The sequence below is a fragment of the Apus apus genome, chromosome 2 (assembly GCF_020740795.1).
Source record: "Apus apus isolate bApuApu2 chromosome 2, bApuApu2.pri.cur, whole genome shotgun sequence".
Lineage (NCBI taxonomy): Eukaryota > Metazoa > Chordata > Aves > Apodiformes > Apodidae > Apus > Apus apus.
This window is the reverse complement of record NC_067283.1, coordinates 106,359,513-106,383,524: the sequence shown is the minus strand read 5'-3', so window position 1 is coordinate 106,383,524 and position 24,012 is coordinate 106,359,513. Positions and strand designations below refer to the sequence as shown.

The window sequence follows — 24,012 nt, the reverse complement described above, 5'->3', positions numbered from 1 at the left end:
ATATTTCTGTAATTAATATAGCAATTCATGTGACCTGCATAAAAGTGTGGACCAGACTTGTTTAGTATCTAATGTAAAGTCACTAAAGAATTTTTTAAAATCAGTTTTCTTGTGAGCTTTACTGTTTTGTGGTTTCCATTTCATGGATGTTTCACATGATATTCTTATATTGCATTTGTTGAAGAATTGCTTTCTGTCCTAGGCAGCGGAAATTACTCAATTGTGTGTTGAACACAGAATTAGAACACTAAACTCTCTGAAAACTGCAGTGCTGCACATGTCAAATATATCTGACATTTAGAGAAACTTAAAATCTTGTTTGCTTTGTTTCTCTCCTAGTTCAGGAAGGCTACGGCTGTTGGGTATTAAGATGTCATTTGATACAAAATTACAAACCTTTTACTTCAGTTTGTACCCTCTGTGGTTTTATTTTATCCCATAGCAGGGACATTTAGTTAGCTCTTGTTTTTAGAATATTATATATGGAAACTTTGTTCATATGAGAAGCAAACATTGGTGCCATAGTGAGTAAAAGGTATGTTTTGTCTCTAGAAGAACATTTGTTTCCCAAAGGTTTCAGACAATAACAAAAACAAACAAAACCACAAAAAAACCTCTTCAACAATGAATGAGAATTCTCTTCTGTTTCTGTGTGAGGAAAACCAACAAAATCGAAATAATTTAGCCTCAGATGTCTTTTTTTTTTTTTATGCAAAGCTCTACCATATCTGTGTGCTGTTAGTGGAACACAATTTGCACCAAGTGTGACCTTCCATGTCTCAGTGATTGTAGGGATACTTGTAATATTTATAAATGTGTGTGCTGAAATGTCAAGAACGTGGTGGTTAGGAAGTCGTAATGTTGCTTTCTAGCAAAACAGCAGAGGAAAGTGTTCATTATAGTACAAAGCTTTTCCTCTCGCAAAGGAAAAAAATTGAGAAGTTCCCATGAAAGTTCTAAATCTTTGCATGTGGCTCTACTGAAATAATTTAGTCTGTTGTTCAAATAAAAAAAAACAGGATGATTTTTCACCACAAAGACCACCACAACAATATTGGACGTACCTGATAACTCTTTTTGCACAGAACTGCTCTTTGGATCATCTCTCAGAAGGGAACATCAGAACATAGCAGACCTGCTTTAAAAGCCAACATTTTATTATTTATTCTCTTCAAAGATCCCATTTGTTTATTGTAATCTTTTGTGTATCGCTATGCACAGGAGTATTGGACTTTCTTCACTTCCTTTCAACAAATTTCTACCTTACATTATCCATCTATATTGGGGCAATACAAAAAGTAGTGCACTTGACAGATGTGCGTCTTGCATAATACAGAGACACTTGCAGTTTAACTTGGTAGCAGTTGGTGCTGCAGTAGGAAGTCTGCCCTTACTTAAGAAGTACTGTTTGCTCAGTGTTAAAAACAACCAAAGGTGGAAAAAGCCCCACTATAGGAACCTGAATTTGTCTTACTACAAAACACTATCAAAATAACTTCAAGAATTACACATTCAGCGAAATATACCTAAGAAAATTGATGGCTGTTGCTTTATGTATGCAATTTGGTGCAAGAACAGGATCTGAAACAGTTGTACTTAGCTATAGAACAAGTTATGTTTTTTACTGCATTCTTCTTACTCTCTGTAGTCTTATTGCCGTCATGTTCTGTATTTAGTCTAAATTACATTTTGAAAAATATATATTAATGCCTCTTGAAGTTTCAAACAGTAAATATTATTCCTATATTTAACTTAGGTTATAGAATCAGTGGCTAAAAAATTGCCTTGAATTTTCAATGTTTGCTCTTTTTGGATGTGTCAGAATGCCCAGAAGTGTTTATACAGATAGATAAAATATTTAAAGCAAAAAAGGAATGTTCTTTTTCCCTCTAGTATACATTCAATCAACTGCACATTTTTAACCTCACTCCCATTTAAGCTAATTTGTTATAGTCATTTGTCAAGTTGATCAATTACCAGTGTGGACTGCACAAACTACAACTGCTCAAACTTAATAGGGAATATGTAAGCAAAAAGGTAATAAAATGAAACTTTACAAACCTGCTGGTTTCGGTTTAATGTGTCTGAGGCTAGCAATTTTTAATTAAAATTAGATTAGGTAGACAATTAATTATTTTTTTTTTAGCTGTGATTGTGATTAATTATGAAGGTGAACTTATATTTTTTAGATGTAGAAGTTACATTAATACGTAATAATTAGTGAAAAATTAATTACAGTCTAGAATCTAAATACATGAAGCTAATTGTTTTTCAGCACCTACTGGGAATAAAGAAATAATTTCCCATATCAGTCAGCATGGAGGCAAATGGCCATACTGGTTTAAAAAAATGGGTAAGTTCATATATGCAATATATTCAGTTAATTTATAATTTTCCTTTTTTTACTTTCTAATTGTATTTGTACTTCTGTTTAGAAAATCTTCAGAAACTTGGGAACTACACTTTGAAACTGCAAGTAGTATTGAATGAAAGTAATGCAGACACTTATGCAGGAAGTCCTCTACCATCTAAAATATTTAAATTTACTATTATAGGTAAGAATTTCAGTCATGCTAATTCTCTTTTACTGTTCAGATTTGAATCATTGTATATAAAAATTATTAATATTTTAGTTGAGAGGTAATTTTCAGCCCTGAAAAGTAGCATTTGCATGTTGAATATGAAGAAGGTTCAGGAAAAATAACTTTGTCTTAATAAGTGTGATAGTACCTGTGGTGTGTTGGCTCTGATATACAGTTAGTTTTACCAAAAAGTGAAGTGTTGATAGAATCAGAAGTTTTTCCTGATGTGAACTTTCCTAAATGTACTTAATAAAAATAAACTTTTACTTAATTAGAATTACCTTTTTTTTTCTCATGCCACTGGCACGAATTTTTTTTTTTTACCATAAAGCTAGTATCCATTAGGCCAACTTTTCATGGATAAACCACAGAAACTAATTTTTTTTTTAAAGTTATGCATTTAAAATATGCATGTTGAGATTGAAGTCTGTTTTTTATATTTAATATTAAAATAAGTATCCTGTGCAAAACTAAATTCTCATTTGGTTATAATGGATGTGGGTCTTTGAGTTAACCATCATAAAATACCTACTGGAATACCAGAATAGAAATAATACTGTTAAATATGTCTGGTCTTGCTCTCTCTTGCTTTACACTCTGTTATGTATGAATGTGGCCTGAAATAATATGCAACTGATCATATCTTACCAAAGAAATTGATGGATTCTGATTTTTATGATATCGTTGAAGACTGTAAGATCTACAGTGTATGGTTATATTGTGTTTCTGGTACAACCTTTGCTAGTCTTGTTTCTCTCGTCCTCTAATGCATTGTATTTCCTAATTTATTTGTGTACATTTATCTGTTAGTGGCTGGCTAGTTTTGTTTACACACATTTTTGCTTAAAAGAATTAATTTCCATGTAAAGTAGGAATACATTTATGAAAAAGCATAAAGATATAGACTAGTTTGAAGTTGCTCTTTATTTCCAAAAATATGAAACACAATTTGTTTTTAAATTATAAAGGAGTAATATGTTTTCTGTAAGTAAGATTCCATGGGGTTTAAAGAAAAAAAAATTCAGTACTTTTGTTTGTGTATCATAGTTCATCTTCAAGAAAATCTGTAGTTGTTGACTTGCTAAATTAATTTGCAAAAATTACATGTTAACTATGGATTATACATCCCCTACTCTGTCTTATCAGCCAGACTCTTTTATGTAAGAGTGTATGTATATAGCCTACATACATGAGAAAAATAGAACTTCTCTTGATCTCTGCCTCTCCACCTCCAGTTCAGAAGGAATAAATTTGTTCAGCCCTTTTGCTGTGCTGTGACTTTGCCTTTTACTAAAGTGGCAAAAACTGAGCCAAAATTAAACTAGGAACAACAGGGGGCAGAAAGAGTTACCAGCAGCCATGTAAGGGAGTGATGAACATGGTTGATGAGCACAGGGCCTGGAATGATGTGACAGAGAAATCTAAAAGTCAAGAAAATCACAAAAGCTGTAAAACGGGTCCGAAATGGGTTCACCCCCAGTATTTGTATGTATACAAGGAAATGCCTACAAGATACCATTATGGCAAAATCCTAAAACCTTTTTTCTGAATTGAGTGTGCAGTAGTGCATGCAACATGGGGAATAAACACAATGGGTTAGGGACAGCAGGGCTGTGATCTCAGCGATATCATGGGAATGTGGAGGGATGGCTCCTATGACTGGAGTGTTAGAATGGAAGCATACAGATTCTTTAGGAAGGACAGGCAGGGAAGACAAGGAGGGGGTGTCACTGTCTGTCATTGACCAGCTGGAATGCATGGAGCTTCACCTGGGGATGGATGATGAGTCAACTGAGATCCCGTGAGTAAGGATTAAAGAGCAAACCAGTATCATTGACACTGTAGTGGGTGTCTGCTGTAGGCCACCTGACCAAGAAGAACAAGTGGATGAGGCCTTCTGCAGACTGCCAGAAGCAGCATTGTATTTGTAGACTCTGGTTTTCATGGGGGACTTTAACCACTTCAGTATACGCTGGAGGGACAACACAGCAGGGCATAAGCAATCCAGGAGGTTCCTGGAGTGCATCAATGACAGCTTTCTGATTCAAGTTATAAAGGAACCAACAAGGAGAGGTGCTGTGCTGGACCTCATACTCAGAAACAAGAGATAGTAAGGTTCATGATCATTAATGAAAGGAGGGCAAAAAGGAATCTCACAACCCTGGACCCCGGGAGAGAAGAGTTGCCTTCTCAAAGATCTTTCTGGTGAAGTTACAATGGATAAGGCCCTGGATGGAAAGGGGGCCCAAGAAAGCTGGTTAATATTCACAGATCACCTCTTCCAAGCTCAAGTCTACTCTATCCCAATAAATAGGAAGTCAGGCAAAAATGCTAGGAGGCCTCCATGGATGAACAAGATGCTCCTGGCAAAAATCGACACAAAAAAATATACAGGAAGTGGAAGCAGGGACAGGTAACCTGGGAGGAATAGAGAGACACTATCCAAGCATGCAAGGATGGGGCTTGGAAAGCCAAAGTCCAATTGCAATTGAAATTGGAATCCCTGGCAAGGGATATCAAAGGCAACTAGATGGACTTCTAGAAATACATAAGTGACAAAAGGATGTCTCAGATAAATACGAGCTCTCTGTTGAATGAGGCAGGGGACACAAGACAAAAAATGCTAACATACCGAATGCCTCCTTTGCCTCAATATTTACTAGCAAGATGGACCTTCAGAATTCCCAGGCCCCAGACACCAGTGGAAGGTTTGGAACAAGAAAGATGTGCCCTTATCAGGTATAGGAAGGATCAGCAAACTGGTCATATGTAAGTCCATGGGCCATGATGGGTTGCACACATGAGACAGAGAGAGCTGGCTGATGTCTTTGTTAGGCCACTGGCAGTAACTGAATAATCATGGCAATTGGGAGAACTGTCTGTGTATGGGATGAAAGCCAGTGTCACTCCTTTCTTCAGAAAGGGCAAGTATACCTCCAGCAAGTTTGCTGATGACACAAAACAGGGAAGAGCGGCAATTACACTCTGGTAATGGAGAAATGGGCTGACAGGAACTTCATGAAGTTCATCAAGGGCAAGTGCAAAGTCTTGCACCTAGGAATGAACAGCCACATGCACAAATACTGGATGGTGCCTGAACAACTGGAAAAGAGCTTTAAGAAAAGGGCCAGTTAGTACTGGTGGACAGCAGGAAGAACACAAGCCAGCAATGTGCTCTTGCTTCATTGAAGGGCAACAACATCTTGGGCTGCCATCAGTAGGAGTGTTGCCAGCAGGTTGATGTTGGTGATCAATCCTTCCTCTCTATTTGGCGCTAGTGAGGCTGCAAGTGGAGTATTGGTGTCCAGTTACAGGCATGTTACAATTCACACACGGACATACTGGATAGAGTCCCACATATGGCCATGAAGAGGATGAAGGGACTGGAGCATCTCTTCTGTGAGGTAAGGCTGAGAGATCAGGGACTGCTCAGCCTGGAGAAAAGAGTCATGAGGATCTTAGAAGTACCTTATACATTCCTGAAGGGAGGATGTAAAGAGGACAGAGCCAGGCTCTTTTCACTGGTGCACAGTGATCAGACCAGAGGCAGTGGGGGGCACAATGTGAGACATAGGAGGTTCCATCTGTACTGGCACAGCTTGTCTAAGAGGTTGTAGAGTCCCTGTTCTTGGGGGTGTTCAAAAGCCCTCTGGAAAAGTTTCTGTGCAGCTGGTTCTAGGTGGCCATGCTTGAGCCAGGGTTAGACAAGAGAACCCTTAAAACCTCAACGATTCTGTGAGCTTTATCTACAAAGGGGGTAAGGAGGAGGGAGAATAAAATATTGCTTCCTTTGCATTTAATATGAAAATAGATATTTTTGTCACAAGTTTGGGAGGTAGAGCTAGCATCTAGTCCAGAAAATACAGAAAAATAAATGCTTTTGGCTGTCTCCTATTTTTCCTCAAAACTAGAGGTGCTGAATGCAAATCCTTGAGGCAGAAAAGAGTTCTTTGTAGCATATTTGTCTAAAAGCTTCTGTAAAGATATTACTGGCAGAATACAAAGAAGTATTCTTGTATGATAATGCAGAAGAATACTTGGCATTACTTGAAAAGAGTAATTATTTTAAAATATGGCTGAAAACCTGGCATTAAAGTCTCAAGATACTTCTGTGATGTTCCAAGAAAATGAAACAACTGATTTCTTTGAATGAATACAGAAATGAACTTTGTCTGTTCCTTTATCTATATTTATCAAAGCAGAAAGAGAATCTTAAATATTGCATTCTGTAGTGGTTTTCCCCTGCATGGCAGCCTTCAGTTAAAAGTTCCTTTGGCCATAATGATTGAAATGAACAAATCTCCTCAGAAAGGAGTATATGCTCTAAAAATCTAAGCTTGTACTTTAACACAAGGGTTTCTAAAAGCACTTCTGCTACCTGTTGCTGTTTTTTTTTTTTTTTTAAATCTACCATTTTTAATCAGTCTTGAAAACTGAATTTTTAAAGTCTTCGTTTTTGCAATTTGTGTGTTGTGACATGGGCAGCCATAAATCCTCATGCTTGTTAGTCCAAACCAGTCAGTTTGTGAAATAATTTTACAGTTTTATCATTCACTTGTAAATAAAATTGTAATCACTGAAAGATTGAGGTCTTTTTGTTGTTACTCAAAGAGTTTAAATAATGTTGGCCAATATGAGGTAACACTTTTCCTTCCCCCATGATTTTCACATCTTGTGCAAAAGCAGCTCCCTGATAATGACACCTGTAGGTAGAGAAAATAGGGGTTAATTCGAACCCAAAATAATTTGGTAGGATATTTATCATTTAGCCTCAGCACTGTATTGCTGTTTTCAAAGTCTACTTGGCCAAGACAGTTTGATTCCACAAAACATTACTCTTGATTTTTAAGGTCCCATTTTTACTGCTCTGTGTGGTCTCACTTTTTGGTGTCTAACTGAAGGCTGACCAAAGGGGACAGATTTCACAGGAAGGGTACACTCAGATTTCTTTTTCAAATATTCATAGTTATTTATCTCTCAAATTTGAGATAGTTGTAGAACAAAAATATTTTGTTACATGAATTATTTTATTTTAATAAAACTAAAGCTGTCCACAAGGAACTAGTTCACTTTCAGGTGCTGTATTTATGTTCTAAGTTACTTTGGAAGTTTTGAGTGCTTGTTGTTTTTATACTATAGCCTACTGCCGTTATGTTTTAACTGTTTGGGGTTTTTTTTATGTTAAGTGTAAGTTAAGAAAAGAGGATTCGCAATAAAGCTTTATTTTAGTTACAAGAGTATTCTGAACAGCCTCTTTACATTGAGGCTGAAAAACTACTTGACTTCATTGGAGCCCTAATGAAGAAAAAGCCAATGAACACACATCATTCCTTCTAAAAATGTACTATTCTTTTCTCTTAGAGGGCAAGCCAGAGAAATTTTCAGTGGGTCTTCTTGAGCTTCCTTTTCGTGTTGGAGTACCTTTTAATATTCCTTTGGAATTACAGGATGAATTTGGTCATGCAACACAGTTAACAACTGACATTAAACCAGTTCTTGAAGCTAGGTAATTCAACCATCTTTTTTCTTTCTTAACTAATTTGTTGTCCTTTTTCCATGTGTCACTAGTACAATCTTTGGGGTTTGTTTGGGTGATGCATGCAATCCTTTTCACATAAATTAACTGGATTTTTTTCTTTTTTTTCCATAAGGATATCTGAAAGAATCTAGTATATCAGAGCTCTGTGCTTATTTTTAAATTGACTCTATTTTGTTTTCCATCCCATGTATTTTTCTAGTGGACTGACATTGCACTATGAAGAAATAACAAAAGGAGTAACGTGCATCATTAAGGGTGTCACTGCTAAAGGCTGCGTAAATAGTTGCCAGGGCAAGGTAGGCTAATGAATTTAAATTTGAAGTAACATATTAAAAAAAAAAACAAACCAACACAGAGCAAATAATTTTGTGTAAAATGGGTTGTCACTGTGTTATCCACGTTTGGTCCACACTAATGACTACAGATATTTCTTGGGGTATTTTCAAATAATCTCTTGCAGTTCTACCTGGAGCACAACACATGGATGTGTGTGATAGAGTGTACCCAGCTCGCCTAGACTGCTGCAGAAATTGGTTTAATCCAAATAATCCTGGTGGCTTTTGCACTGAAATAGCACAGGGAGCACATAAATCTTGTATTTTCATAGCTGAGATGATGAATAGTAGTGGTTTGATATGAATATATGTGGTAACTATCTGAGCTTCTCTAGGTGTTTCCTAAGGGCTGTTCACACTTCTGTAGCAAATATGTGATCCAAATCCAACCTGCTACTGATAAGTTCTCAGCACCTATTCCAGCTGCTATTTTACTGTAAAAACAAAAACATATCTTCAAATGATTTTTTCATAAAACAAATTCTAATGCTCCTGAGAAATATAGGTTTCAAGATTTTAAAAAATAATTTAAAAAACATACATATGGCATATTTACATGGTGTTCTCTCCAGGTCCTAATCCTTTCATTTAGTCTTGCAGTGTAGCATAGTAAAGACAAAGCTAGGAACCGAGATAGCTGAAGATACCTCAATATACTGTTGATACTGTTGCTTAGAAAAATTTAAGGTGAAGGACAAGAATAATGACAGAAAATAAAAGTGGATTATGGAAATTAAGTGTGTAGGAGCAAAAGGACAAGGCTGTAGCAAGACACAAATTCGCTGAGGATCCAGACCAAAAGTCATTTAAGGAACCTGGAACACAGAAATCGTATAATACCATAACAATGGAATAGCAGGAGTGTTATGTTGTCATGTTGCTTAATTGTATAAAATATTGAAGACAATACACAAACTGATGCTGGAAGTAGTTGTTCTAATTTATTAGAAAAAAAGACCATTTAAGACAGTAATGGAAAATAATGGCAAAAAGCATGATGTGGGACAACAGAGTAAAATCAATATATAATTTTAACACATAAGTAGTGTGTATTTTTCAGTGCTTAATTTAAAATTAGAAGTAAAGAAGAGAGGAGAAATATCAGCACCTGAAAAGTTGATTTTTTTTTTAAATGGTAGCAGAACAACTAAAATATGTCAGAGAAACAGCTAGTGATAGGATTCTAGAAAGAGTTTAGAGAATAAGAGAACAAAAAGACATGGAGAGCATAGAGAAAAAATAATGTTTTTCAGAGAAAGCAGTAAGGGAAAAACTGTGGAAGGAATAATCATGCCAAATTGAGAAGAAAAACTTGATTGAAATAGGAAAAGCAGACTTTTAGCATAGGATGAGTGTCTAGTGCATGAATACAAAGCTAGATTGAATGAACTACTGAAGAATTCAAGTTATTGACATTAAACTTCATCTATGAGTTATACTGTTTTCCTATGCTTTTATTTACTACCTTATTTTTCCCTTCTTTTCCCCCGCTTTTTTTTATCTTCCAGTCTGCAAACTGAACTTTAGTATATTTTGCCTTCCCTTTTTCTCATGAGTCACCATTTGGTTTAATGGGGCTCCACCTGATAGGTGCTGCTTGGCTTACAGGCAGACCAATATGCTTGGCTGGCTGGTCTGAGCTGGAGAGATTCCACGCAGCTGTATGGCCACCCATCACCTGCGGAGCTCCTGCATTTGATGTGGCTGTGGTTGTGATGCACCTGCCCAGGCTTCATTGCACTTTTTGCTTCTCTTACCCAGCAAACCAAAGGAATTGCCTGATTGTTTTCATCCAATCTGCATGGTGTTAACGTTGCACATACCCTGTCAGGCATGGTCAGGGCATAAGCCAGGATTGTGAAACTAAACCTTTCCAAAGGAAGCATTTTTGAATGTGTAAAAATGACAGTTCATGAATTGTAACTAAATATTCTCAAATATGTAAAATATGAAATTCAAATATCATCAGTGCAACTAGGTTTTTTAACTAAGTTGGAGCTTTTAAGATTATTGATTAGACCACTTCATTCTCAGATTTTAATGTGAAAATCAGTTTTAGTGATGCAGCTCTACAGTGGTTGTTTTTCTTATGGCCTTATTCAAAGATGAGATGGATAATAATTGTGGTGTTTTCCTTCAGGCAATTAGCTAGGGAATAATGAGCACAGAACTTGCAGATCCTTTCTTTAAAACTTTTTTTTTTTACGCAATAGGTGGGTTTTTTTTCCCCTACTAAACCAACCTCTAAGCAGGAAACCTCAAGTTATCATAGCTGATTTTAGTGGTTTCAGAACCATGTAGTTGAACATGCAAATCTTGAACATCTCTGGGAACAATAACATGAAAATAGTAGATGTTAGTACAGGAAAAAAAATCTTGAAATATGTGGCAGTTCAAGAAAATTTGGTTAGACTTCTGGAATTTACATGTATATGAATTGACATGACTATGTGAGATGATTTATGATCTGGTTTTGTTTAAGGTTAATATTTAAAATACTATTTTCCTTAGAACTTTAATCTGAAGGTTACTCTTCCTGGTTTGAAAGAAGACACACAAGTCATTAAAATAAGACTACAGCCTGGTAAGTATCCTTAAAATACTTAGTGAATTTCTGTTGAACCTTATTCTGACACTGTTAATGAAATGCTTCTCCCAAGAAGGTAAAATATTTATTGAAGCTCATCTAAGTGATGACTGAAACTAAATAAAGCTGAGGGTGTGTCATTCTTGGCATCAAACTCACAGCCAAATCTTGTCCATTGTTCTAGCAGCTGGAATTTGCTCACTCGAGACTTGATTTTTTGCTTTAAAAAAAAAAAAATTAATTTTTTTTTCATTTATTTTTAACCCAGCACCATTGAATGAAATAATTTCTTCTTTATTTTCTTCAACATTAAGCCCTTTAAGCTGCACTAGTCTGCATTGACCTGTTCTCCCTGTAGAAAATGTCTTGTGAATGAGTAAGTGCTCATTCAGTTTCTTACAGCAGCAGAGGGAGGATGCTTTAGCAGCTGGGATTGGGTCTGAAATTTTTAGTGTTACATCTTGACTTTATCATAATGCAATAAAGGAATATAAAGGTCTGTAAGTCCACTGCTGAAACCATAATTTTTGGTTTTGTGGATGTCTTGATACTGAGGATTCCCTTATGTGATACCTGCTATCCCTTTTTACCTAGGTTTTTCTGGATTTGGGAGAAAAGGTACAGTTTGAAGGGTGATTTGTAGCCTCCCAGATTACCAAACTTCAGGCTTTCCCATCTCATTTTGCAGGGAAATCGTGTACTTCAAGCTTTGTTAGACCAACAATGCACAGTTTATTCTGTTATTCTTTATCTTTTGTAGAAGTTATGGCTTCTTGTAGGAAATGGAGTGGAGAAATCTGGCTTGAGACAGATTGTACTGCATATTGCTTAGTTGTTTACTTTTGACTGGAGGCAACTTCATGCTTGATTAGAATCTTTTGCCTTTGGCAACATACAGATGCTTCACTACCTCTTTCTTTTCATTGGATTTATCCTTAGCTTTTAAAGTTGCTTTTTGAGGAAGGACAGAATAAAAGCTACTTCAGTCTTTCCTGTTCTTCAACCAGTCAGTTTCAAACTGAAGTTTTAATGAATGTTGTATAAAGGACATTTTCTGAAAAATGGCCTTCATAGTTCCTTCAGAACTTGTCTTTTAATAGTTATCTATTATACTTTCTCTTTTTTTTAAACTGTTAAGATTATTATATGTTCCAGAGGGTAGACTTACTTGAATAGCTTCACTTGACTCTCCAAGGCTAACAAAATTTCCTTTTGCTTTTAGTTGCTTAGAAGTTGTAGGTGTGATGGCTTTGGTAATTAAGCTGCTGTACATCATGATTGATCAGATATCTCAACGTTAATATCTTTCATTTTAACTTGTCGTGAGAAAGCTCCAAGTTCCTTTTCGATTAACATTAATCCATATAGTATGTAAATAGCACTGCTTGGCAGGTGGTATTTATTGAGGGACAGTAAGTTTCTAGACCTTCTCAGCACAAACTGATGCACTTGAATTGGTCTAAATGGTTTGTTACCACAAGTATCTTGGTAGCTTGCCTTTGAAAACTTTTTGAGATAGCAAAAACTGAAATCCGGTGTCTCAGGTTATCTAAAATAAAACCACTGTTCTGCAATTGTGCATTTTTACAGGCCCTCCTCATCAATTGAAAGTAAAACCAGATTCTGAAGTTCTGAAGATTGAAAATGGTACAGCTTTCCCCTTCCAGGTTGAAGTACTGGATGAATCAGGAAATACAACAGCACAGCCAAAGTTGATAGTTCATTGTAAGGTAAACTGCATTTTATTATGTGTCATAAGAATTTTGATACTTGCTTTTTAAAGGGCTGGGAAAAGAGTCTATTTTGGCATCTCAGTAGGATTTAGTATCTTTTAATAATGCTTTTGAAGTTTCTGTAGCTTGCTACCTGTAACTGTGACTTTTCTCACCTCACCTATTATGAGTCATTTATTAAGTTTCAGAGTCACAGGAACCTGGGTGTAGAAATAGAAAAGAAAATTACATTAGGATATATAGCTACAGTTTTCATGTTTTAGGTCATAAATACAATGTACAGTGCTAAAGTTTGCTCAGGATAAAAACTTCATACAACATACTTTTGTTTTTTGTAAAGGTAAAAATGCAAGTCTAGTACCTAAAATCAGTATTAGATAATACTATCATAAGCACTTACCTAACTTCAGAAGGGAGTGCAATTGTTAGCCTGGCTTTTAGAAATAAAAAACTTGTGCTCTTTTGAACCAAGTTTATTTTTAACTCAAGAAAGTGACTTTTCCAATTCTCATGAAATCAGTCTTCTAGTAGGATGAGGTAAATTAAAAGTTTTTCCCATTGCACAATCATCTGTGTTCCATTCACACTTCGTATACATAGATTCTTTGCTGCAGACTGGCTCTGCAGTAGTATGATGACATGTTGAACTTCGTATCTAAATTCTGTTTAATGTGTTTTTTAGAAAATTAATTAAACAGAGGTTTATTAAAAGCTTAATTGAATTTATTGCCATAATGGCAAAAGAGACTGTTTCTGTGTTAATACAAAACCGTTAAATAGATAGTAAATTTTACTTGTATAACTTCTTCCTTTCTCCCACACATCTCTTCTTATCACCTGTGAAAAAATACAGGTGTTGGTCTTGTAGGAAAACTGAAATCTGTCAAATTTATATGGAAATAATCCTTTTTTTTTTTTTTTTTTACTTGTACAAATACTAATTTCTGGAACAATTGCAGTAGGTCTGTAGAAGAAACCTGAAATTTAATGTTATGTTTTAAACAGTTTTTAGGTGCTTCAAACCTTCCTCTGTATTCTGTGGACTGCAGTAATGCAGGAACAAACATTTTAACTGGTCCAGCTATACATGTACAGAATATCAAGAAAGACCAGATGCTGAAAGCAAAGATTGAAATACTTGTAAGTATTGAATGGGATGTTTGAATAACTAAAAGATTGAAAACAGTTTATTGTACTGTCTTGCTAGTGTACCAAAGTCAATTTAACCTAAGAAGTTACTGTTTTATTTGTCATAAGTCTGATAATCGAGAGGCTGCCCTTTTTCCTCTCTGGGAAATCATAAAAAGGCAAAGATTTTTTCCATTTTTTTCTTTAAACCTTACTCTTTATTTCTGAAATTCCTGAAGTGTTTCAGAAATATGCATAGTTTCTGGGATTTTTCTTCCCCTTTTTACTCCCTGGTTCCTTCTGACAAATTGCCTTCATTGCAAAAACACTTTGATCCAGAATAGATACGGCAACAAGTTCCCCAGAACTTTTGTGAAAAAAGATATATTTTTTCAAAGGTTAAGAATCAATAAGCTTTTGTAGTATTTCAGTCTCAAAGCTTTTGAAATTTGTGGGGTTTTTTTTAATGCTGGTGAATGTGCCATTTCTCTGGTAGTCAGAAGAGCCATACGGCTGGAGAAAATACGATCTGTAGTGTTTTACCCTGAAAGATGTATAAACAAATAGTGATATGGCAAGATTACCTACATGAAAGGATACTTATGATTACTCTTAGTAAGTATTTTGTATATTGTGTAACATGGTACTTTTGGAATAGAAAAGTGTTCTAAATATCTAGTATCAATTCTAGTATCTGTTACAAGTTGTAACTATTTTGGCATATTCTTTTTATTTACTTTTGACAAGGGAAGGTGATTTCATGTGTGGACATCTGATCACACCTGGTAATCCCAGAGTAATGCCATAGGCTATTATGGAGTGATATTTTTGCATATTTAATATCTTAATTATATTTCTTTATTTTTTTTCCTGTGTATAGAATTGCAAAGATGTGCCACCGGTGGAAAAGGTTATTAAACTTCTTCCTAGCAGTCATGTTGCAAGACTACAGGTCTTAAGTATGGATGGACAAAAAGCTATTCAAATTAAACATCAGGATGAAATTAATTGGGTTGCTGGCGATATCATGCGCAACCTTATAGTTCAGATGTATGATGAAGGTGAAAGGGAGATACACATAACTCCGGCTGTGGCAGAAAAAATCAAGGCAAGTACTTTGAGTACACAGCAGCATAATATAGAGGAGAGGTACAATGATGATTCTCTAAAATCCAGACTGTGAAATAATATTCCTCAAGATTGTATTTTTAAACATGGGAACTTCACTCTCTGCTTAATAATTTTTAAAAAAAACATTTTATTAAAGTTGTGTCCTTAGTGAGATAAAGACACCTAATGAAATGTTTAAAAATGCTTCAGGATAGTATTGGGAAAAGCAGGTTAGTCATTTCCAGTGCTTCTCCTAAACACAATAAAATAATTTCCACATAATTATAATTCTTCAGATCTGGAGTTTTCCCAACATTTAGGAACCCTCAATAGGCATGTTCCTTTGTGAAAAATTGTTTACCTATCTTATGGTTCTGTCTGTGTACAAATGTGGAGCCTAATAGAAAGGTGGAGCTTCACCAAATACATTACACTTTTTTTGGTGAGGCTTTTCGGAGTCAGATCTTTCCTCACTCAAGATGAGTGAAGGAAACTGAATGTATGTTTTGTTTGGGTTGGTTTTTAGAGTAATTTTCTGTATTTGGGAAGATAGCACTGGTTACTGTTGGGAAACCCAAAGGCTTTCCATTGAAAGTTCTATTGCCCTTATCTTACTTCAGATTATTATGTAGCTAGTCGTTAATAATGTAGCTTTTTATTAATGTAAGATGCTTTAATTTTAGGTTAACTGGACACCTAAAATTAACAAAGAACAGTTGATTCAGGGATTATTACCTGATGTCAAAGTACCAACATCCGTAAAAGATGTACGTTACTGTCTAATTACTTATCTTGATGACCATGTGTCTTTGGAGAGTGCATTCACAGTCAGGTTTGTTCATTTGAAATACTTTGTTATGAATTATTTTGTTAACAATCAATCGTAGATCTCTAGTGTGGGGTAAAGAAATATTTCTCCAGAAGCTGAGATAATGCAAGCAGTTGGCAAATTAACAAGGGAATGTAGGTGTGGGTGGGTGCGGTTTTTTATGCAAACTGTTTACAGAAGAGAAAATTGCCTATGTAAAAGCCTCCATCAAAATCTGTATCCAGCCCTATAATTACTTCTGTAAGTATACCTACACTGAAGAAGGTCATCGCTATCTTTGAAAACTTTCAGTAGAACTTAGCTTATAGAATAACCAGTTTTACTGAAGAGTCAGGTTACTGGTTACAAAGAGATACCACTATGAAGTTAATTGTTACCGTTATAGAAGTTATTAATGTTGAAGCTAAAGATAGTGTTTATTTAGCTTAATGCTGGATGCCTGCATCTGGTATCTCAGTCAAAAGTGACAGGCTGTAAATTGAACGTCAGAATTGCCTGTTTAACAATCTTAGTTAGCCTAGGCAGTTAGCTCTACTTATTGGATCTTTATGAAGTTTGATAAGATGCATATGATTCTAAATTACTTTAGTGTATTTTAGTTTTTCTTAATAGGCAAAAATTCATAAAATAATAAAAAAAAAAAAGCAGGTTGGAAGGGACCTCAAGTATCATATGGTCCAATCTTTCTTGTGGAAAGTTAACTAGTTCACAGAGCCCCAGTGCAGCAGTCAGACATTTCACAGATGTGCAATAGGAAGAAAAAGTATCCATGACCAAGCATTAAGATTCTTAAAAATGCTGGGAGCATAATGCTTGTAAAAAGCTGTCCATGATGCAGCACTGTCAGAGACAGTTAAGTAGTATTTAATTGAAGCAGTATTTTTCTGTTTTAAGAAGATCAAAAAAGCAGACTGAATTGATACCTCCCTTCCTAAAGGAAGTAGAACAGTGGATTGATTCATTGGGTACTTGCAATACATTTTTGCCTGTCATTAAAAAGCAGTCTCAGGTAATGGAATTTCTATTTAGTGGTAATTCTATTGTGGTTATCATAAAAATTAACTGGAGGCCATTCTAATGGGATTTTTAAAGATCTCAACGTAATTTTTAGCTTAGAACACACAAAAGATGTAAAAAACATTGTGTTGGATAACTCTTAAATATTAAGTAGTTTACAGATGCAAGATAACTGAAATATTTGGGGAAACAGCAAAGAACATGTTAACCTTCATCAAGAAAATAGGAAGAAAAGCTGAGATTGTTAAAAAGCAGAGCAGAAAGTATTTTTAAGAGACTAGAGTTAGGCATAGTTTAGGTTGATGACTTGCTTTATCATAACAGAAGAGGAAATGGAAATCTGATTTTTTTGGTTCTGTGGTTGTTCACCTTCTCCATCCTTTTTCTAATGTGCTCTGGTTTTGTTTTACTTTTAAGGAAAAACTATCACTAAAAATTTTAAGCTATATTAGTTGTAATCAGGTCCTGAAGAAGTCAGCAAATATTTTCACAGCAAGGGAGACTGTGATACCTTTTTAGGTACATACCAGGATTAATGGTGATATTATAATTAGATTTACAGCAACAGAGGTATTTTACTATGTGGACAATTTTATGTTACTTTGTCTTAGTGGTGTTAGGGATGGGTTTTTTCAAGATTTAAAATACTCCAAGCTTGAATACTACTCTATCTGGCTAGTTATCTGATCTATGGTAAAATGCTAGTTGGGACACTATTACAGATAAGGTAACAAATCACAGCAATATAGAATTTTATGTAAGCTGTGTCTGATAAGCTGCTTTGATGAGACCAAAATGAAAGCTTCAGTGTAACTTAGGTGTACATGAGGCTTGATCTAAATATGTGCAAGAAGAGAGTAAATAAAGTCCACTCATGAATGGGTAACTGCTGTATGCTTTTTCATGCCTGCTATTTAAGTTACTGTCTTCATGAAACTAAGTAAATTTTCATATGCTGAATTAGGCCACTTCCTGATGAACCCAAACACATTAAATGTAAATTAAAAGGACCAAATACACTGCAGTTGGGTGAAGAACTACCAAGTGAAATTGGTGAGTGTTGCTAATTATGTTCTTCAGTTACCTGTAAGATACATTTCTTTGCAGTTTGTTAGCCTGTTATGTATACAGATGTCATCAAGAGTGAAGTATCTTTGACTATTTTAATATAAAAAACAGGTTTACATTCTCACTCATGGAAGGATGATCAGACTTCTCTAAATTGCCATTTTACAGTTCTGGAGTAACTCTGAGAAAATTTTCTTCTTAGTTTGTACATTGGGGCATTCATCACACTGAGTTCAAATTGTAGTTTTGTTTAGTTCATGTATTCTGAAATCTTGCAGGCCATAACAACACTGGGATTATTCAAAGGCATGGGCTGCAAAGTAAAATATTTTAAGGTTAACTTTAACCTAAGAGGAAGGCATGTTAGTGATCAGTCTTCTCATTCTCCTTTGGCTTCTGTACACAGTTGCTACATGCCATGGCAAGAGATAAAGAATTGTGAAAATATAGAGACAGGCTTGTCCCAGTGGTTTTCAGTGACAGTAGAAGAGATAATGGGCACAACCTGAAATGCAGGATGTTCCTTCTGAACATCAGGAAGCAATTTTTCACTACAAGAGTGACTGAGTACTGGCACAGTTTGCCCAGAGAGATTGCAGTCTCCATCCTTGGAGATACTTGAAAGCCATCTGGACATGGTCCTGGACACCTGCTGTTGGTGGCTTTGGTTGAGCAGGAAGGTTCAACCAGATGACTTCCAGAGGTCCAACCTCAGCCACTCTGTGATTCAATGATACTCATGTATTTTTTCTCTATTTCATGTGTATGTTGTATATTCTATGTGTTGTATAATGTTTCTTGAAAGCAGCTAGTGAGGTAATAATCTTAATAATAATTTTAATCGTCAACATCTTTTTTAACAGATGTAATGATTACAGATCAGTATGGAAATCAGGTGCAGACAGTGACATCTGCATGTGTAAATTCCCTAGGAGTTTCTGGGCCTGGACTTGATAAATCAAATTTGAAAATAACTTGGCAGGTATTTATAAGATGTCATATAGTTTATTTCTTTGTGGCCTTTGTGTTGTAATTGTCTTAAATTCTGTGACACAGAATTAAACCAGAACCAGGGAAAGGGAGTAAAATTAAACACTAGGTGGTAACCTGCGAGAATGATAAAGACTTAAAGCATTAACATTGTACAATCCTGCTCTCTAGGATCTGTTAAAAACCTGATCACTGCTGCATCTATACAGTATGAGGGTCAGTTCACTTCGTGCTTGAGTCAGGTTTGCTTTGTTTCTAGTACATTGTCATAAAACTTTTCTTCTAACTTGCTTTTAGTGTCGTCTTCTGTGTTTATTTATGGTGGTACAGTTGATTTTCTGATCTTTTGAAGAACCTTGTAGAGCAGACTAAAGCTATTGTGTGCTGTAGTTCCTTTTAAAATATGCTGGATATTACTAAGTAGTACATAATTCTTATATACTGAAAAACAAGGTCCTGAGAAATGTTTGAATTTTAAATTGATCATTTCTTATTCACAAAATCAAATCTAAGAAAAGGAATAGAACTAGTTTAATTTTAAGTCCAGTGTCTCACAGTAAAACCAGCAAATAGTTTCTAGCAGGCATAAATATTATAATAATGTAGAAAAAAAAATAATGAATTATATTTCCCTTTATTTGTTCTTGATAAAATATTTTTATTTCTCAATAGGAAAGTACTCTAACAATGAGAGTAAGAGGTATTCGGTTTAAAAACTGTTTACTTGGAAGCAAAGAATTGTGCTTCGCTTGGCGTGAATTTTCTGACTTTCTCAGAGTATATTTAACTGCAGGATTCCCTGCTAAATTGCAGTTTGTGGATTGGCCAGAGTTAGAAAAGGTAAGTTGCACAACTTTGGTTTAGGACAAACAACAAGGTTCCTAATCAGCTGGTCTTTTATCTCCAGAGCTTTCTGTCTACGCAGGACAACGTAACAGAAGCAAAATTAAGGAAGTATTTTGCAGTCTATCTAATTATATAGCTGTGTTTTAGATGTGAAGCATTTTTCATGCAATAGTTAACTACATTTGGTTTTTTAAACTTATTTTGGAGTAATCTAACTAGTGAGTGTGTGTTTACAATGCTGTATTCCTTAATATCTCTTAAAAAAGGAAGCCTACATAGGGTAGAAGCAAGGACAGGTAGCCTGGGAGTAATACAGATAAATTTTCCAAGCAGCCAGAGATCCAGAGATCAGGTTAGGAATGCTAAATCCCTGATATAATTAAATCTGGGATATCAGGGATATCAAGAGCAACAAGAAAAGCTTCATTTGTTCTGTTGGTGATAAAAGGAAAACTAGGGAAAATGTGGGCTCCTTCTGGAAGGAAACAGGATACGTGGTTAGCTAGGATGTGGAGAATGCTGAGGTACTCAACAGCTTTTTTGCCTCAGTCTTCACCAGCCAAAGGCTCAGGCCACACTCAAGTGACAGAAGGCAAAGGCAAGGACTGGGAAAATGAAGAACCGTGCATGCGTTTAACGTTTGTATCTCTTCCAGCCTGTTGCAGTGATTAATGGTAGAGAACTGCAGAAGCCTCTTATTGTTCAGCTCTGTGATCAATGGGGAAATCCAACTCCTGAACCTAATGTCAAAATTAGCCTTATAAAGGGTAACAACTTAAAGGTAAGCATAGTCCTTTTTATGTGAACTTTGCTTTACACAAATTTCTGTTGTCATGTCAACATTATCTTCTTCATTTTAAAGACATTTTTTGTAAAGTCAGTAAAATATTGTAAGGGCAGAAAAGAATAATTGATCTCATAATAGTAGTGTCAATGAGTAATGTGAATAGTTCCCAGGACAGATTGCTCAGCTCTATTTCATTATAACAATAAAAAATATAGTAAAACTTTCATAGTGAAGCATCCAAATATAAGTAGTATACATTCTGGATCTTCTACTGAACCTCTTCCCAAATGCTGCATGCACACCACCCTGCCCCCATCTCCCATTTTATCTGAGGTAATTTACTGAATTATTATTATTATTATTATTATTATTATTATTATTATTATTATTATTATTATTATTATTATTATTATTATTATTATTATTATTATTATTATTATTATTATTATGTCCACACTGGCAGCCAAGTAATTTTTCTCTGATGGTTCTTTTACTTTCATTCCTGAATGTATGACTTATGGTCTGTATGTAAAGCTAGTTAGCAGGCTTGCTTCCTACTTGATTATCCCTGTGAAAAAGCATTGACAATACAAACCAAGTTAGAACTGAGGATGCAAATCTAACCCAAATTTAAGTGTTTACTGTCCTTTCCATGAGTGAGGTATGAGTGGCAGGTGGTCTGTACAAAGAAAGGAGTCTGACAGAATTTTCCATTCATGGAAAATTTTTCTCTTGTTATTTGAAAAAAGTAAAACTGTGAAACATTCCTGATTGTTGGTGCAGGGACTATTATATTGAATGTGTACGTTACCACTACAGGATATATTCATCCACCTCTATATGTGACATCTTTTTCATGCAGGGCTGTTCTTCCCTTGTTGTTTGTGCTTGCCATGCATTTCTGTCTCTCAGTTCTCCCAGAACACCCAACAGCCAAGAACTTCCTTTTGCTCACCCCTCAAGAACTGTGCCACAGCCTCACCTTTCCCCAGTTTTACTTTTCTACTATTGCTTATTTTTATTGTTTTGGGTTTTCTTAAGGATATTTCTTGATATATGGAACATTTTATTTTCTGTCTCTTTTCAATCTCTTGCCATAAAAGCCTGCCTTATAGTTTGGGGTTGTTTTTTTTTTTGTTTGCCCACCTACTGCCTTTGTAATGGCAGCTGTAGTTCCTTGGGGCTTCTAATTATGTTGTTCCTGAGAGACTATACAATCTTGACAATAACACCGTGTGGTTGTATTGTCCAATCAGAGAGATGTTGTGGAGGCATGCTGTGCCTTTTCAGATACTCCTGCAGAGAGAACCAGCAGCAGGGCTTAGAAAGTCTGCATGCTCCTTGTCCAAGTGGGATTTGTCCAGGAGAAAGTGTTCTGAAAGCCAAGGTGGATCATTGTTGTAATGTTTTTATTACACATTAGCTCTGCCACAGCTTAACACTGGTATCATTTCTAAGAGTTGCTTTTGTACATTAGGGAACAATCAACTGCGAATTTGCTGAGCAGAGATGGGATCAGTCTTCATGAGTATCTTGGACAACCTGTCTATAGAATTGCCTTGTTTTGGCATTTCAGACTAGTTGTATGCACAGTCTCCCAAAGGAAGTGAGAAGATTTTGGGTACTGAAATTCTCAGATAAGCTGTCTGTCTGTATTTCACATTCTGCCTTCTAAGTCTACTAAGACTGATACTCTGCAGCATGCATTTCCTGGACTCCATCCTGTATCTTACAGATCCAAAACTAAATTAGAGAATCATCATGGTTGGAAAGGACCTCTGAGATGAGAGTCCAGTCATCAACACCCAGAAAAACCCAACAACAGACAAACAAAAAAAACCAAAAACAAACAACAAAAAAAAACCACAGAAGCTGGCCATGTAGTATGGCTGAACAGAAACACTCTTAACTCATATATGTAGCTCAGTAGTGGAAATGCACAAAGCAGTAGTTCCTGTAAAAAAAAAAACTTTCAGTTCTGTGATGTACTGTAATTTCAAATACAGATTTATTTTCTTGAGTTGAATATACTCTTCAAAAGAGTTCATGAAATGTCTGGCAATTTTCTCAGTATTATCTTTACAATGCTGCTTTTCGTTTGAATCATAAAGCACACATTTTTTGCCATGGCTTTTCTCTAGTGACATGGTAGGATAAATTCATACTCCCATAACTAATCCATTTTGAACCAGCATTCACACTTTTTTCCCTAAAGTAGTTCCATTTTTTTTAGATTACTGAAGTGAGATTTGGAAAATAAAACAATTATGGATTAAGATTGCCCACTTCACATATTCCAAAACCATTGTTTTTTGTGTAAGTGGATACTAGACACCTAGTCTCCTGAAATTTGTGCTGAAATAGCAAAGGGAAAGCAGTTTAATTTGGAAGACTATTCAGATGTTGGCAGATGTTTGACCCACTTTGTTGTGCTGTATCAATAGCTTCTGCTTTAAGAGTGTATTAGTATTCTGTAAGACCTGTTTCAATGACAGGATAGGCATTCTCTATCTGCTACACTGAAGATGAGGAAAGCGAAGTGATAGCTGATTTGCCAGTATAATATGTCAAGGCAAGTATGACTTAATATTACTGCCAATCATACGATTTCACTTTCCGTGCTGGGGAAGTAAATGCGGCCCGGACAGGGTGCACATAGAAGACACACTTTGAAGAACACCAGATAGTTAAAGGGGAGTTATTTTCTAACAGTGGGATTCACCAAGAATTCTTTCAAGTCAATGGTAGAATTTCCCTTGACATCAAAGGACTTTGAATCAGAATTAATTGATGTTCAGGGTGAACAGGAGATGTATATTGTTATTATATTGTGTTTTTATTGTGTTATTATATGTGTTATTATATTAAAAGACCACTGACAAGAAGTTATTGCTATTGGTTTTTCATTAAATGCCATTTCTTACAGTATAGTGATTAGTTCTTGTCTGTCATTACATTTCGGTAAATAAGGTACTGTACTTCTTCACTTGTCATGACATTTTTTTCTAGGTTGTCTAGCAGTCTTACATTTGTGGCAGTGGTTCTAGAATGGGGGGAGGAAAAGATACACAGATGTTGTGGTTGTATTTGCTCCAGTTGTATAATTCACTCATTTTTGATACCCAGGAATCTCTGTGCAAACTGGTGAAACACTGTAAAAGGCAATAAAGAGTTTGTAGAAGATTTTAGAATCTGAAAATATACTCAGATTAACACGTGTCATGAGTGATGTGATAGTATCAATAGCAGTTAAATAACATTAATAAAATATTGGAACATATTCACAAAAATATCCTAGTTTAAATAAAGTTACTGTCTTCAAAAACTGGCAGAGAAAATTCTGAAACCTCTTAATATTGTTTCATAGCAATGTAACTTTCACCAATTTAGGGCACAAAAGTACAAAGAAGTTGTTGCTCTAGTGGATGGACAGTACACAGGCAAATTATAAACATTTTATA

General features: G+C 35.4%; 1 protein-coding gene across 1 annotated transcript in view; it reads left to right on the top strand.

Moving 5' to 3' along the window:
• SMCHD1 (structural maintenance of chromosomes flexible hinge domain containing 1) overlaps positions 1-24,012 on the top strand; it is a 74,430-nt gene that overhangs the window by 27,485 nt on the left and 22,933 nt on the right. The window contains exons 18-30 of the mRNA XM_051610891.1: positions 2,276-2,353; positions 2,436-2,555; positions 7,944-8,088; positions 8,321-8,417; positions 10,968-11,040; positions 12,634-12,773; positions 13,782-13,916; positions 14,785-15,012; positions 15,698-15,846; positions 17,825-17,913; positions 18,792-18,910; positions 19,591-19,758; positions 20,420-20,545. Of these exons, the coding sequence (XP_051466851.1) occupies positions 2,276-2,353; positions 2,436-2,555; positions 7,944-8,088; positions 8,321-8,417; positions 10,968-11,040; positions 12,634-12,773; positions 13,782-13,916; positions 14,785-15,012; positions 15,698-15,846; positions 17,825-17,913; positions 18,792-18,910; positions 19,591-19,758; positions 20,420-20,545 (1,667 nt within the window). The remainder of the gene's footprint in view (positions 1-2,275; positions 2,354-2,435; positions 2,556-7,943; positions 8,089-8,320; positions 8,418-10,967; positions 11,041-12,633; positions 12,774-13,781; positions 13,917-14,784; positions 15,013-15,697; positions 15,847-17,824; positions 17,914-18,791; positions 18,911-19,590; positions 19,759-20,419; positions 20,546-24,012) is intronic.